At 36.4% G+C, this 17,692-nt stretch overlaps 1 protein-coding gene across 6 annotated transcripts in view; it reads right to left on the bottom strand.

Moving 5' to 3' along the window:
- Nucleotides 1-17,692, bottom strand: part of LOC136856824 (coiled-coil domain-containing protein 102A) — a 237,678-nt gene that overhangs the window by 44,379 nt on the left and 175,607 nt on the right. For 3 of the 6 annotated variants that reach the window (XM_067134977.2, XM_067134975.2, XM_067134973.2), the window contains one exon: nt 1,889-2,891. The exons of 1 other annotated variant lie outside the window; for it this stretch is intronic. In XM_067134977.2, the coding sequence (XP_066991078.1) occupies nt 2,816-2,891 (76 nt within the window). In that variant the 3' untranslated portion in view covers nt 1,889-2,815. Of the gene's footprint in view, nt 1-1,888; nt 2,892-3,069; nt 3,184-3,375; nt 4,088-17,692 lie in introns of those variants that run through there. 2 more of the 6 variants (XR_010858467.2, XM_067134974.2) reach the window with 2 other exon arrangements.

The following is a 17,692-nucleotide window of genomic DNA, read 5'->3' on the forward strand; positions in this document are numbered from 1 at the left end:
CTGGATTCCGTGGTTCAAATCCCGGTCACTCCATGTGAGATTTGTACTGGACAAAGCGGAGGCAAGATAGGTTTTTCTCCAGGTACTCCGGTTTTCCCTGTCATATTTCATTCCAGCAACACTCTCCAATATCATTTCATCTGTCATTCATTAATCATTGCCCCAGAGGAGTGCGACAGGCTTCGGCAGCCAGCACAATTCTTATCCTTGCCGCTAGATGTGGGCTTCATTCATTCCATTCCTGACCCGGTCGAATGACTGGAAACAGGCTGTGGATTTAAATAAATAAATAAATAAATAAATAAATAAATAAATAAATAAATAAATAAATAAATAAATAAATAAATAAATAAATAAATAAATAAATAAATAAATAATGTACAAGCAAAAGGAAGGACAGATAGGTCCTACATGGTAAGCAAGGTCTTGAACTTTTGGAAATCGCAACAACTCATGCAATTTAGATATCTCTCTCCATATTAGTAATGCGTACATCAAAATGAAGGCAGTGAATGTTTAAAATTAAATTAAGCGAATGAAACGCAGAGTGTATGACTAGCTCAGGTGGTAGAGCGCTGGCCTCCTGAGCTCAGGTTGTATCTATGAAAACCGTAGAAGTACTGTAGTTAGTGGGACGTCAAACCAATAACATTATTATTCTCAATTCCTCAGCGAGCTCAGAAGATGATCAAATTTCTCTTCATGTAGCTTGGTTCGTTAGTGGTATACATTTTCCTGGTAAGCTTGATGATACAACCACCTGCAAGCTGAAAATACACTACAAAGATTTATTAAATAAATTCTATCAAAAGGCCACGGCCACTTCCTTCCCATTCCTAGACTTTTCCCATACCATCGTCGCCATAAGACCTATCTGTGTCAGTGTGACGTAAAGCGAATAGAAAAAAATAATAATTCTATCATTCAAGACATATCCCTCATTTCAAGAATATGGTTATAGTAATGCGTATATTAAAATAAATGTGTAACATTAAATTGCGTGAGGGAGTGTGTGTGTTTCTTTTCTTAATTCCTCATTGACCTTGAAAACAGACTTGATTATGAATATCTTGATTTATTTCATCTTAACTTTTATGATTTATTTAGGTAACGGAATCTCCATTTTTGGTGCTTACGTTGAGGTTAGTTTGTTATGGTTAGGTCTGGTGATTTTTATATGTAACTAGTCAAGTGATGGGCCATTAAGAAAAGAAGACAGCGATAGCCACTTTTTGGTGACTAACTTTACAAGGTGAGGACTATACTAGCATCCACTATGACAACAGACTCTCCACTCTCATCCAACTCAATGCTCCATTACATGGTATGCCTGCTTTCAAAAAAAATGTGACTGATGACGTGATGCTTGCATTGAGTATGGTGGGCAACAGTTTGAACAGCTTTCGTAAACAACATTCAAGTGTCTGAATTCACTGTGTGCACAAACGACAGTCATTGGTTATCAGTTCTGCATTGTTTAGGTAGGAAATTCATTTTGGAAAAATAAAGTAAATTATCCATTATGTTGTTCCTGACATTTCCAGGCTTGCCCTGATGCAGGATTTTGTCCTAGATTATAAGTTCCTATTCAAAATTGTTGTACATGGACCCCCCTTTGCACTACTTCAGTTTTTGCACAACCTTTTGCATCACCCGGGTAAAGATCATATGCTCAAAATAAATATACCTTATTACATTAAAAAAAAAAAAAAAAAAAAAAACCAGAGAATATGATTAGAAAAAAGGTTTTATAGATTTAAGTATATCTAAATTTCATATTGGTTCATCCTTAACATCAATTTGAAAAAAACTGAACATCAAAATGAATATCAATAAATAATACATTAACCATTAATGAGGAAATATACATCAATAGCTGTACTACAACTTCATAAAAATAAATATAATCTCAAAGAATTATTTTCTTAGTACTACACCTTACAGCAAATCTAGGCATTCATTCACTCACACTGACTAAAATGAGACTGGACTAATAATGAAATAAGTTAAATGCAAAGTATATCAGACAGAAATTACCTTGAATAAACTAGGACAACAGGTCTAGAAGATAAGAGTATAAAGACGTACACAATATAATACGAGTATACGAAAATGTCACATTCTTCAATCACTCATAGGTTCAATTCTAGTCCGTAGGTGCAAAACACTTTTAGCACCATGAGAAATCTTAAAGAGTATTCCAATCCCACCCGTATTTTATACCACAGGGTATCCGTGACAATAATATTTCTTAATGTTGGTAACAATTGAAAATAATTTACTACAAATAAATAATATCACTACACTATAGCTATCTAAGAAATCTGACTTCTATTTACATATAACTGCTCTATGGAAGAAGAGTCAAGAGTCTAATCTTCAGGACAGAATATAATTATTCCTTTTATAAAAAATTACCTTACATCTAATTCTTTCCCTTCTCATCTGCTATGTAGTTACAGGATCAATGAGTTAGCAGTGTATTCTACCTGACATAGTGAAAATATAAAGAATATTCATGATATAATTTCTGTACAATGATCACTTTAAAAAAAATGCAATTCAAGGAATTATTTGGGAACATGTGTCAATGACTTGTACGATTTCTTTGGTATCAAGAAATCTTAGTAACTAGTTACAGTCAAACATGGTATGATATTCAATTATAGCCTTGTTCTCTCTACTCTTAGTGCTACAATTATTTAGAACAAGAGCAAAATTAAACAAAATAGAAACTCTTCTGACAGAATTTCTGTAGAGTAAAATGAGGAAAATATTCCTATATTAACAGACTTCCTTAAATACATAGAATCAGTCAATAATCGTCAATATCATCATCACTACCCTCTTTGCTATGTAACACAGGACCACGGTAGTTTGATACACGTAACCTGCAATAGTAAAACAATATTGTTAGTACAAGATTCTTCAGGGAATTAGTAATTGCATAAATATCTTTACAGTACTTAAAATACTTATAATACCAATAAAACATCATTATATCACTCCAAGAAAAATATTTAATAATATTATCTTCCACCAAAAAACATGACAGAATCCAGGACTCACAATGTGCCCCAAATAAGCTTTCCTCCAGTTACCACCACAAAAACTCTACACAGGATGTTAGTAAGCTGCAGTTCTCAAGAAGGTGACCCATCACTCTTGACAGAAACCACTCCTCTGTTAACATATTAAGTTACATTAACCAAACAATGTTGTTAAAAAGAATTCATAGAATGTTATCAGTACAGGATAGAAGCAAGAAGTTGTGAAAGAAGGAAGGTATGGCAAAATTTTAACAAATAAAGTTACAATTTACTCAAGAAAAAGAGTATATTATGCTATACTTCAATGAGTGACATTCTTAGAAAACATCTTGATGTACAAAAGAGTACCATTTGTTTCCAGAACTTTAGCACTATAAGCAAACTGGACATATTTCAAGAATTTTTCGTAGTATACCATACAAAAACAAATAACTATTCTGTTTTGAGTCATAGATGGCTCCATGAACATTCCAATTAAGTTTTCAAAATTATGTTGAAAAATGAAATAGGTCAGTTTTAAGGAGCAAGGAGTGTAAAACAGGGTTTTTTTTTTTTAAACACCAGCTAAAATTCGGCCACTAGGATAAGCTTGGATGTCTGATAAAAAGTGACCAAGTTCTGGATTTTATTCCATTAGAAGAACTATATTGCCTGGCTGGGTTCTTGTTATCTCGCTTTGGTAATGGAGTAGGCTATACAGCCAGCACCTCAATGTCAAGTGTTGGGCGGTGGTAAATAACCCAACACCCTAAGAGGTGGACGAGTTTCCTGAGGTGGGGTAGTGGTCCCCTCAGAGAGGAAAATGACTCTGGAATCCACCAAATAACATCTGTTCCCAGGTTCGAAGCAGCTGCAATAGGCATCTGTGCTCCATGTTAGGAGTGGTCTGATTAACTGCTGGCAGTAGCTCTGAAATAACTTTGGGAGTGATGACCCCATCATAGTAACAGCCTATAACGAAAGCTCATTGCAGATCCACATCAAGGCTGGGGTGTTCCCACCACAAACAATGCATAGTGCCTCCATCCTTGAGGTACCTATAACAAATGGACAACCAGGGAAGAACATAAAGAGGAAGAAAGATGAAATATTACGTTCGTCACTGTGTTAACAACATCCCCCTGAATGGGAAAAACAGAAGAATGAGCAGACTTCATGTAAAGGAAGGAAATAGATATTCTTGGTCCCTCATAATCGAAATGGAAAGTTAATTAATGTTATTTTCTTTACATCCCACTAACTACTTTTATGGTTTTTCGGAGACGCCGATGTGCCGGAATCTTGTCCCACAGAAGTTCTTTTACATGCCAGTAAATATACTGATACGAGGTTGACGTATTTGAGGAATTGGAAAGGAAGTGATGAGAAAGAACTGAGGTGTTTTGAAGTGGAGGCAAAGAGTCCTAGAATGGATTGGGAATTATGTTTAACCCTTAATTAGCTGCTCATGGAAATTTCCTCCGGGCCGATTACATTTTGCACGGTACTGAACTTCCCTGTTGAACTGTTGGTCTCCCCATCCCAATACCTTTCTCCTTTTTCATTTGGACCTGTCCTGTCGGCATTTCGGGGTGATCGTGCATCCTGTGTGCGAGTGTGGGATCATTGTTTTGACGAGTGACATCGCCTGAACCTTTCCTCCGTGTGCGATTAAGTAAATTACCTTATATTTTAGTGCATTTTTTATTTTATTTTGGAGGTCAATGACATTGTTGTTTTGTTCTTCTAAACTTATTTTAGAAAAATATTATTTCATATTTCATTATGATGTGATCGTCGTAGGTAATGGCGAGTCTCATGAATTTAATATCATAAGATCATTCGATATAGTTAAGATCTACAATATTCTGCTTTTAGATCAAACAAACTGTGTAAAAATAACCTACAAGTACTTAAAAGGGTTTCTTTTAATTATACCGAGGAATACTGCAAACGAACATGCCAAAACAACATCTCAAAGGACGAAAATGACGAGCATTTTTAACCCCGGAGGATACCTCCGTGAGCGACTAGTAACGTAATAATTTTCGTGCGACTAGACAAAAGTTAAGAACAATTTAAAACACAGCACAGTGGATGTGCCAATGCACATGAAAGAATAATCAAGATACAGATCAAACCAGGCCCTATGGATATTGCAAACTTTTACTTGATTGGATTGGAAATGGTGCAAAATTTTTTAAATGAATTGTGCAGCATGGTAAAGAGTACTTGTCAAGAAGTTAAATAATAAAGGAACAATTGTTCCGAGACCCGTACATCTTGCGGGATTGTTCATATCAGTTCCATGTTAATTTTTATGTAAGCTTGGAAATCTGCTGTAATGGGGAACGTGTAAGTGACTACTAGCGCTAAAGGTGGCAAAACAGTGAGGTAGCGTGCAGGCCATGCTAGTTTAACTAATGCACGACTGTGGAGTTGATTGACGGAAAGATTTGTTATTTGTCTGTATAATAATATATTGCAACACACAATAATTTACATATAGAGGGAATATGGAACGTCCTCGTCATGCTAAATGACACTGTTGTGTTATGAACTTTATAATTAAGAACATTATAGCGATCCTATTGTAAAGTTTTTACATTCAATACGAAAAAGAAAGAATACAAAAGCGGATATTGGCAGAGAACCGAATGAAGTATTGTGAAATAATACCAGGAGTATAATTCACACATAAATGACACTTTGAATATGACAGTGGTGTAAGTCATTATTAAAGCAGACATCAATAACTTGTCTCAACTTCCTTGCTCTTTTTTATTACAATGCTAAATTCATATAATCCAATAATAGTGATAGTGATGGTAGCGGGTGATCTCAATTTATGAAATATCAATTGGGAAGGTAATGCGAATGAAGCATGACCAACAAATGGCAAATAAGTTAATATGGGAAGGGCAGGTGATTCAGAAAGTGATGCAGCCAACTAGAGGGAATAATATTCTGGATGTATTACTGCACCTGCGCCAAGCAAAGCCCTTTTCCCCCCCAACACTGAGATGTATCCTCGTACGTTCTCTCGTCATGTTACCACAATGCAAAGTGGTAACAAATACTTAAAACATTGGTACTGATCAGTTCTGTCCGGTCTTTCCGCCGTGCTCAAAAATGCACTGTTATAATTTGTGTTAATTATTGTTATTGATATAATACGACGTGACTTTTCTTGTTGAAGCGTGAACTTATATTTCATTTGTCTTAGATAAAAGTAGCATATAGTACTGCACAATTTATTAAACATTAATATGAGTGCTGTCGAAAATAAGTGTGTTGGTGGGCCCAGAATGCTCATGTATATATGTATTTATAGCATAATGCTTCTGATACGAATAAATAAATAACAGAAACTTTAAACAGCACACCAGTTTTCTTAGGAAACTTTGAAGGTAGAGAAAAACATAATTCAAAAAGTTAGACCCACACCTGCTCTTAAGAATTTAGTCAAGGAATCGAAAAGAACAGTACGATATTTTCATGACTCGTGGTACAGAGATCTGCACTGGTTATTTGGTTATGCAAAAATGAATAAATTGTATTGTTGGCCATGTGTTCCATTTTCCTCAGGAAAGAATGCTTGGAAAAACAACGGTATGGAGAATTTACATAGTTTCAGAATTTTAAAGAGACGCCATGAGGTGTCAAGCACACATCAACACTGTTGCCGATATGATTCAGTTGGAAGGTCCAGACTAGAGTATAGCTTACAGAAAGAAGGTGCGAGTGACAATATACTCTCAAGGAGGAGTGTGATAACACTTTTCAAAATGTCGCGTGTCACCACTGCGTTTAACATCTAAGGCATAGATGCGACCAGCCTGTGAAATTTTGACTTTATACGTCAAAATAATTGGAGAATTGAATGTTTTGTTTTAGGTGTAGAATGTTTTAAAAATATTTATTTAACATATAGGACGTAAACGACCAAAAATTTTAAGTTCATACGTGAAAGGTATGCCTTTGCTGGCAGGACCTAGTGTTTACACTGCACTATGTCTTCTGGTATAGGCTAGAGCAATTTTGTTACTTTCATAGATCTGTCTCTGTCTTATCCTTGGCTTTGATAATATGAAAGTGACTGAGGTATGAGCGATGCTAGTAATGCCAATTCTTATGCAGCCAGTCCCTGCTATGAATGGTGTGAAAATGTTGCTCATAGGGTCAGTTGGTGTATGCATTTCAGTGGGCTTGGCAGACTGATATGTAATAGCAACTCTGGCTCAGTGAGGAAAGCAACGGGAAACTACCTCACTACTCATTTCCCTAGTACGCCTCTTCAGTGATGCCTAGGCCATCTATGACAGCTGATGGCAGAGCTGTTGAGGATCCCACCAGCGGAATCGCTGACGGACTGAACATACATACACATACACGTGAAAGGTTTCCAGAAAAATTAATATGTGATTGTCAACTCCCATCAAATTTCTTAGGGGAGAAACATTGTGAAGCCACGCTGTGTGGCTCAGATGGTATGGCATTGGCTTTCTGAGCCCAAGTTGACAGGTTCGATCCTGGTTCAGTCCGGTGGTATTTGAAGGTGCTCAAATACATCAGCCCTGTGTCAGTACATTTACCAGCACTTAAAAGAACTCCCGTGGGGCAATATTCCAGCACCTTGGCATCTCTGATAACCATAAAGTAGCGAGTGGGATGTAAAACCAATAACATCATCATTAATATTATTATTAAAAACATTTTGAAGTACATGAAATTTGACTCCTAGGACATAAAAGAATAACCTCCATGTAAAATTACAACTTTGTAAATCAAACTGTTTTAGAGATAACCTTATTTAATCCCTTAAGGGTACAATGTTTTAAAATATTTCCTATTTTATACCAAGGGCACAAGTATGAAGGATGAGTTCTCCACCTAATCAATACTTTATTTTACATAGTGTCAATATTATTTACATAAAAGGATAGTACCAGTTTTGACCTGTAAATAGGTCATCTTCAGCTGTTGAAGAACCTGCTTAATAGCACCTGTACAGAGTAAATACTACTAAAATTAAAATTTAACAAGAATGCCATTAAAATAAACATTTCTTGTTAAATTTTAATTTTAGTAGTATTTACTCTGTAGAGTTGCTATTAAGCAGGTTCTTCAACAGCTGAAGATGACCTATTTACAGGTCAAAACCGGTACTGTCCTTTTATGTAAATAATATTGATACTATGTAAAATAAAGTATTGATTAGGTGGAGAACTCATCCTTCATACTTTGTACTTGAACTATCAATACGGACTACGAAGCTAATAGATTATAGTTATACCAAGGATTTAAAAATATACTGCCATTTAGAATTTTGTCTTTGTACATTCTATGGTCTCGAAGGAATGAGTATTTTTGTTTTCAGGTCCTGATCCTCATCTAATACCCTTAGGGATTAATCTTTTTTTCACGTCAGATGAATGCTGGGGCTGTACTTTTAAGGCCACGGTCGCTTCCTTTCCGATCCCAGCCCTTTCCTATCCCACTGTTGCCATAAGATCTACCTGTGTCGGTGTGACATAAAAATAAAAGAATCAAACCTTCTTTTAACATCTATGATATAATTTGTAAATTGTAAAAGTGTGTTCTTTTGTGGTACTACTTTATTCACTTTTGGGTATAAAATTCACGGCATTAAATCCATCATGAAAGAAAATATCCCTCGATGATCACTCCTTGCTCACTATTTACTGTACATTAGCAACTCACAGCGCTAGCTTGCACGTAACTCAGGGAAGTCCATTAGAACGCTCTGAACTTCATAACTGGCACATTCCCCATAGAGAGATGAATTTCAACATACTATTTATTACTTCCAGAAACTATCAACATTATACCCAAGAATGTTACATGATTTGGCAGTATCCATCCAGTTGATGAGGTTAGGACTGACCAGATAAGGAGCTCCATTCCATTGAAAATAAGCTGTTTTAAAAGGGCTAGTCTGTGAATTGAAAATTTAAAGGTTATGTGCATATTGTCGAATCTTGGAATTGAAACTTTGGCAGTTAGAAATATTTTCGAGAGCCTTCATGATACTGGAAAAGTTCTCTGTACTAAAGTGTAATATTTGAAACCAATGGAATATTGTCAGTGTACAAATAACTTGTCTTGATTTGAATGAAGTTGCTAGGGCTGTACCTTAATTAAGTGCACGGCTGCTACCCTCCTAATCTTAGCCCTTTCCCATCCTTCTGCTGCACAGTGGAGCTGAACGGGGAAAAGATGGCAAAAATGATGTGAATGGTATATGTATTAGTAACTTAAGTGACAGAAACATATTTTTATAACAAAATAGCAGCTTAATTTATAGTGCATACCTAATAAACACTGTATATAGATGTGTTTAGTCAGAATCTGAACTGTTACCACTAGACTCATTGCCACAATCAAAGTTAATGTTTGGTGGCAGCAACATATCTAACACTTCTTATCGAAAGATGTCTTTCTTGTAGTGTGTAGTTCATCCATGCTTGAGATGTATGGGTCAGATGCAATCAGGAGCCTATTAAGCACATCTTGATTTGTCTTCTCTCTGCACATTTTTCTTGTGAAACGTTCTCTATACCTTTTGAATACTTTATTGTACAATAGAAAGCAAAGTAATGGAAATTACTTCAGGTCCATGAATCAAAATTTTGTGAACGGTTGGTGGCATTGGGTACCAAGGGTACTCCTCGATAAATAATTTAACAGTATCTAAAGCATATGATCTAAATTTGTCAATTGCTATGGTGTGTCCACTGGATATCATTTGTAGTATAACCTTAAATCTCTGTATTATCACAACACTAACCCCTGTAATACATGCTGATTTTTCTGGATCAGAAAAGAAATACCTGGCAGTGTTGCCATCATTACTGCCTCCAAACCCAGGCTTAGGTTTGTCAATGTGTAGACCCATTTCATTTCTAAACTCCTTTCTTGTCTCAGAAACAAATTGTTTATTTTGTATTCCCCGTGCATGCCACTTTTTCACAGGTAGTTTATATGAAAGGTGTACAATGCATTCTAAAAACCTTATCCATGCATGAAGCAATGATAACCCAAATCTGAAATTGTTAGGACTTACTTCAGCATTTTTAACTTTTGTGATATCATTAGATTTCTTTGAAGAAAGACCACATATATAGCAACGTTGTATAGATGTGGTTTCTGTCAGAGCGTTGCGCACTTTCCCGTCCACCATTGTGAGTAGTAGTTTGTGAGTTATTTCTATAACTGTGTCACTGAACGTGTATTTCATTGATTGTAAGTCCTTAATTTGCTTTAGTATGCGAGTTCTTTCAGACTTCGAATGATCAGCAGTTTCGTGTGCAAACTGAAATTTGATAGGCCTACAAAGTCTAGTAGATGAACACCTTCTATTCTGCCAAAGTATGATTTCCTCGTTGGTCCCGGAAGTTTCTGCAGCCACAATCAGTTGCAAGGGCACTACAGATGAAATGAATATGTTTGCATCAGCTGCTTCGGGATTTGTGGTAAAACTTTGCTTGTACTCAGATTGATTGGACCCATCAAATCCCCCCATTTACTAATCAAACACAATTTCCTCACTTTCTCTAGTCCTCAATTTAATAAAACATCTTTTGTGCTTGCACAATTCGTGAAGATGTGTGACTGAGGAGTGCTTGTAATTGTATTTTGGCAGAAGTTTTGGTAATAGTAATAGCTTCTTTTTCGGGATAACATTCCTTTTTGGTAACTGGATTTTCTTACAAGAAGGAAACTGAGACAAATCTTTTTCTCTAATTTTATAATACTGTTCTCTTGTCAGATCAGCAACAACGAACATAGATAAAGCTTCGGTTGCTGGTAATTCTCGGACACTATACATATTTAACTGCTTGTATGTAATCCTGTATTTTAACGCTCATGTTGGTGAAGCCGTAACATCTTTAATAACTTCTGAAGCTTCAAAATTACCAGAAGAACAAAAACTCGTTTGGGCAGCATATAAAAGTTCTTTGGGAGAATGTTGGAGCCACAGATGTCTAGTTTTCTGATGCTTTGATCTTTGAGTACTGTCATGAAATTGCTTTAGTGGTCGACCAACTTTCTTTCTACCTGCAGCCGAGTAGTTTGGGAATGTGATTGACGTTTCCAGCCTTTGCTTATTATGGATATGATTAGAGAGAAGTTCCGAACAGTGGACAGTAAGCAGGTTCAGGATATAGAAAGAGAATGGGTGGCATACAGGGATGCTGTAGTGGAAACCACAAGGGAATGCCTAGGAACAACTGTGCATAAAGATGAGAAAAAGGGAACAACTTGGTGGAACGATGAAGTGAGAGCAGCTTGTAAAGGTAAAAAGGCGGCTTATTAGAAATGGCTCCAAACAAGGGCTGATGCAGACAAGGAATTGTACACAGATGAAAGGAACAGAGCAAAACAAATAGTTGTTGAATCCAAAAAGAAGTCATGGGAAGTTTTTGGTAATAACCTGGAAAGGCTAGGTCAAGCAGCAGGGAAACCTTTCTGGACAGTACCTAATAAAGAATCTTAGGAAGGTAGGGAAAAGGGAAATGCACTGTGTTTTGGGTAATTCAGGTGAACTCATAATAGATCCCAGGGAATCACTAGACAGGTGGAGGGAATATTTTGAAAATCTTCTCAACGTAAAAGGAAATCTTCCTGGTGGAGTCGCGAACAACTGAGCTCATGGGGAGGAGGAAAATCATGTTGGTGAAATTACACTTGAGGAAATGGAAAGGATGGTAAATGAACTCCACTGTCATAAAGCAGCAGGAATAGATGAAATTACACCTGAAATGGTGAAGTATAGTGGGAAGGCAGAGGTGAAATGGGTTCATAGAGTAGTAAGATTAGCATGGAGTGTTGGTAAGGTACCTTCAGATTGGACAAAAGCAGTAATTGCACCATCTATAAGCAAAGGAACAGGAAGGATTGCAACAACTATTGAGGTATCTCATTGATTAATATACCAGGCAAAGTATTCACTGGCATCTTGGAAGGGAGGGTGCGATCAGTGGTTGAGAGAAAGTTGGATGAAAACCAGTGTGGTTTCAAACCACAGAGGGCTGTCAGGATCAGATTTTCAGTATGTGCCAGGTAACTGAAAAATGCTACAAGAGGAATAAGCAGTTATGTTTTGTAGATCTAGAGAAAGCATATGACAGAGTACTGAGTGAAAAGATGTTCACCATACTGGGGGACTATGGAAATAAGGGTAGATTATTAAAATCGACCAAAGGCAATTTTGTTGACAATTGGACTGCAGTGAGAATTCATCGTAGAATGAGTTCTTGGTTCAGGGTACTTCCTGGGATTAGACAAGGCTGTAATCTTTCACCTTTGTTGTTCGTTTACATGGATCATCTGCTTAAAGATATAAAGTGGCAGGGAGGGATTCAATTAGATGGAAATGTAGTAAGAGTCTGGCCTATGCTGACGACTTGTCTTTACGGCAGATTGTGCCGAAAGCCTGCAGTCTAATATCTTGGAACTTGAAAATAGGTGCAATGAGTATGGTATAAAAATTAGCCTTTTGAAGACTAAATTGATGTCAGTAGGTAAGAAATTCAGCAGAATTGAATGTCAGATTGGTGATACAATACTGGAACAGGTAGATAATTTCAAGTATTTAGGTTGTGTGTTCTCCCAGGATGGTAATATAGTGAGACTGAATCAAGGTGTAGTAAAGCTAATGTAGTGAGCTTGCAGTTGCGATCAACATTATTCTGTAAGAAGGAAGTCAGCTCCCAAACTAAACTATCTTTACATCGGTCTGTTTTCAGACCAACTTTGCTTTACGGGAGCGAAAGATGGGTGGACTCAGTACAACCTATTCATAAGTTAGCAGTAACAGACATGAAAGTAGCAAGAATGATTGCTGGTACAAACATGTGCGAACAATAGCAGGAGATATTTGGAATGAGGAGATAAAGGCTAAATTAGGAATGAACTCGATTCATAAAGGTGTACGCATAAACCGGCTTCGGTGGTAGGGTCATGTGAAGCGAATGGAGGAAGATAGGTTACCTAGGAGAATAATGGACTCTGCTATGGAGGGTAAGAGAAGTAGAGGTAGACCAAGATGACGATGGTTAGACTCAGTTTCTAACGATTTAAAGAAAAGAGGTATAGAACTAACTGAGGCCACAGCACTAGTTGCAAATAGAGGATTGTGGCGATGTTTAGTAAATTCACAGAGGCTTACAGACTGAACACTGAAAGGCATTATGGTCTATAATGATGATGAATGTATGAATGTTAATACTGAAGAAGGGTCACATCATCATTATAGTTCACCAACTACAGTTGCTCAGGACCGATGTATGAACCCCCTTTATCTCTGTCTGACACTGAGCCATTCTTCTTTCACAACAGTCTCCCGATCATGTCCTGCATCATCTACATACTTCTTCACAAAATCAATCCATTTTTGTGTAGGTCTCCACACTGGTATTTTCCCTTTACTTCTCTTTCATATTCCCTTTCTTGCAGTCCCCTGTTGGCCTTCATCCATTTTACATGGGCAAATCACTTCAGTCTTGCTTTCTGGATCCTTCTTAGTCATCTCCTATTCCCACCTTTCGCTTATTTTTTCATTCCTAATTTTGTCTATTCTAGTGTTTTGGATCATGGTGTGCAGGAACTTCTTTTTCAAAGTTTCGAGTTGAGAAAGGTTTACAGATAGACGACAACTCTGAACTGCAACCTATTACATCCTTGCCACATTAGGCTGCAAAATCTACTGATGTGGTCCTATGCCATCTTGTGTCAGATACTGAGACAATTATATCTTTCTGGATTCTGATGATACTTTCAGCCATACCTCACCCTACTCCATGAATTGAAAAGGATAGGCAAGACAGTTTGGTAGTGAAGACAGAACTGCAACAGGGCGTTTCAGAAAAACGAGTATCAGTAAAAAGAGATAAAAATCAACGATGACCAATATGATTCCCATAATCTAATTCCTTGTCAGGTAAGGTAATGAATCAGTGACCTACATTTATGTCTGTTGTTCCATCACTCTTCCCTGAATACTTTGGGCCCATCTATGACTCTTTGATCCACCTCTTCCTTGGTAGGTAAAATATCCTGAAAAAATGTAACCAGTCTCAAACACAGCAGTGACAGTTTCCTAATATGCCTGTCAAAGTAAGTGGAGAAAACTATGGCACTTAACACTGGTCATAACAGATACTGTGTTTTGGGAAGTAGATGACATACCTTCCAATGAAATTCATGCACTTTTAACCAAAGAAAAATAGTCCTTGAACACATCTTTAATTTTTAATGAAATGGAAAGAAACTGATTTTATTTTTAGATGCCTGAAAAAAGGAACCCCATTTCTCTGCATGCAGGCTTGGAGGTTGCAGATTCAACCTCCCATTACTGTTTGGCATAATAGATTCTCTCCACCCCTGTACAGAGTGCAAAGAAATTCTGAAAAATAGAGCTCAGAAGTATTCACTGCTAAATATAACCTCAAACATAAATCTATTAAGCAAAAACAAGGCAAATGACAAAGAATGAGCAGGATATACCTTACCTTCATTACAATTAATAAATGACCGACATTATTCCATGATTGCAAGTTATGAATCTCATTCCGTATTGACGGTTATCACTTTACAAAAGAAAATATTTATAAAATCCTCCTATCAATACAAGTCGTCATCTGTTAGATGAAGCAAAGTCTATACATGTTTCAGCCTAATCTCAAGGCCATCTTCAGTAGTAAAACAATGATTACATAATATACAAACAAATTAACTCACTAATCATGATCACTGTCACTTCACATCATTACGATTTTTAATTTGTTTGTATATTATGTAATCATTGTTTTACTACTGAAGATGGCCTTGAGATTAGGTTGAAACATGTATAGACTTTGCTTCATCTAACAGATGACTTGACCTGTATTGATAGGATTTTATAAATATTTTCTTTTGTAAAGTGATTATTCCATGAAACATACTATTTAAACATCATTCACTAGTCAGCATCCAATCTGTTAACTTGATAAGCAAAGATTGGTTCATTCCTTCAAAGTTAATGTGGTACTTTCAATATTCTTTGCTTTCACAGAGAAAAGCATATCGGGCTAAACCAATGGAAAAAATCATCCGTTATAGGTCATTTATTCATGGTCATATGATTCAGTTTACATGACCCAACCATTCGTAAGGCACAGATGGTGCACAATAACACCACTATTCAAATCTCACTCTTATGTTGATGAAGCTAACATAAATGATGAAACATTACCAGCAACTTACATTGTAAAGCAACCAACAGAATCTTTACATATTTCTACAGGCCATGAAAGAAAATGTATGTCCATGCTCAAAGTCATCTTACATTATGGTTATAGAACAACATTGTGTCGCACATGTTCTTAAGATGAAGGATAAAAGATGCCATACCTTCCAATGAAATTCATGCACCTCTAACCAAAGAAAATTAGTCCTTGACCACACCTTGAATTTTTAATGAAATGCAAAGGAATTAATTTAATTTTTAGTTGGCTGAAAAAAGGAACCCCATTTCTCTGAACTTTGGCAAACAAAAAGAGAAATAAAGTTTCAATGTTGATGTCCATTATATCATGATGATGATGATTCATGGAATTATACTTTCATTACTTTTAGAGCAGTAAATGAATTTCATCACTGGAGTGCTTTTGGACACTTGCTGCATGAATATCTTCAGATGTTGAAAGCATTCCAATGAGGTCATTCATATCTTCTTATAAAAATTGAGAAAGTCCAATTTCATGAAGAAATTATGCACATAGCTATAGTACTCTATCATAATAATAATATCATCAAGACAGTTTGGTAGTGAAGACAGAACAGCAACAGGGTGTTTCAGAAAAAGGAGGAAAAAGAGATAAAAATCAAAGATGACCAATATGTTATGATTCCCATTATCTAATTACTTGTCAGGTAAGGTATAAATCAGTGACCTTCTGTGTGCGCGCGCATGCTCGCGCTCTCTCTCTCTCTCTCTTTTTTCTTTCTTTTCTTATAGTGGTTTAACATAGCACTAACTCAAATAGTCTTCAGAGAATTTCTCGAATATTGATCTCAGGGCTTCATTTCTGCAGTTTATGGTACAAGTTTCAAGACCATGTGTTTTATTGGCAAAAAGTATGCGACATAAAATAATTCTTTTGGACTGCATATGGATTTAGTTGTCTCAGAAGAGAATTGTGACTTCGTGGAACAACTGAGTTCCTTTTTGAACCCTCCCCCCTTCTGGTGATTTCAGAATAGGACCCAGCTATCTTGAAATTCGAACACTTCCAAGTTAGTGGAAAGGGTCAACTTCTTCACTCCATCATTCCCTCCTGACCAGCAAAACTAATTTTTAGACTAAACTCGTTAAATTGGTGGTCCGAGATTTTAAACTCCTGTTGCACCTCTTTTACTTCTTCATTTGCCTAGACAGTCAAAGAACTTTTGTTCATATTTTGTAGCAATATAATTATTCTCTCACTAATGTAGGTACTCTAAGTCCGAGACTGCATCAATGTTTTTACTGATCACTACACTATTATGCACTTCCTTTAGGTTCCCATAGCAGCTGAGTTTGCACACTTTTCACAGTGATTTTATACCTTACCCCTATGCTTCACCCAGTGCTAAGATCTCTATTTTTCTTCTTTCCAAAAGAACAATAAGGTCTTCATTCTTGAAAATCAGGGTTTGTGGTGTTTGAAGTCCTAATTATTTTCTTATTCAGTCTTGACAGTATTTTTCTCTATGCATACTTCTGCAAGTTATCTTGAAGATGTTGGGTCATAATTCATAGCAGATCTAAGTGAAGATGGAGTCAGATTTGTGATCTTATAAATTTCTAAGCATCTGCTTGAAAGTACATTTGATTATTCACTTGGCTGACATGTTAGGTTTAATGCTAGAGAAGATTCTGTTGGGGTTCACTCCCTCAGCCTTTGAAAGAACCTTATAAAAACTGTTAGGCAGCAGTAGGTCTCCACTCACCTATTATTTCAGCCAGAGAATCACTGCTGTCCTTGTGGTAGTTCTTGGAGGTAAAAAATTAGATGACTGTTGTGAATCAGTCTTTACCCTGAATCAAGATATGGTCAAGCATGCTCAAAAGGGACTACAGTCTCAAACACCCCATATCATTATAGTACTCATAATTCCTCTTTTTCTGCATAAATGTAGGTAGTTGAAATTGTAGGTGCTCACTTTATTGGATATGAATGCTTTGATTTTCCATGGGACACTACTGTAGTGATGCATCTTTGTCTTCTTGCATCTATGAATGATAATCAATACCAGACAAATTCTGCTTGATCATCTTACAGTTTTCCCACTTCACATCACTGCAAGCACCATCACATCACACTTGAATTCAACTATCAACAAGAGAAAATTTCTTAGTAATCACCCTTTTTTGTCACTTGTTTTTTCATCAGTTCCCAAATATTTGATACTGTGTTCATATACTGTGTTCATAATTAGCAAATTTTCCAATAGGAATTACAAGAGGGACATCCTCTTCTTACAAAAAAAACTTTTACTGATTGCGCAGCATGACAAGTAGTTCAATTAGACGTAAAAAGAAACAGTTCTGTAGAAAAATCATGCATTTGATTTAGAACAGACTCAGTATTCACTGATTTCTAGAAGTCCAAGTT

Source organism: Anabrus simplex, chromosome 1 (genome assembly GCF_040414725.1).
Source record: "Anabrus simplex isolate iqAnaSimp1 chromosome 1, ASM4041472v1, whole genome shotgun sequence".
Lineage (NCBI taxonomy): Eukaryota > Metazoa > Arthropoda > Insecta > Orthoptera > Tettigoniidae > Anabrus > Anabrus simplex.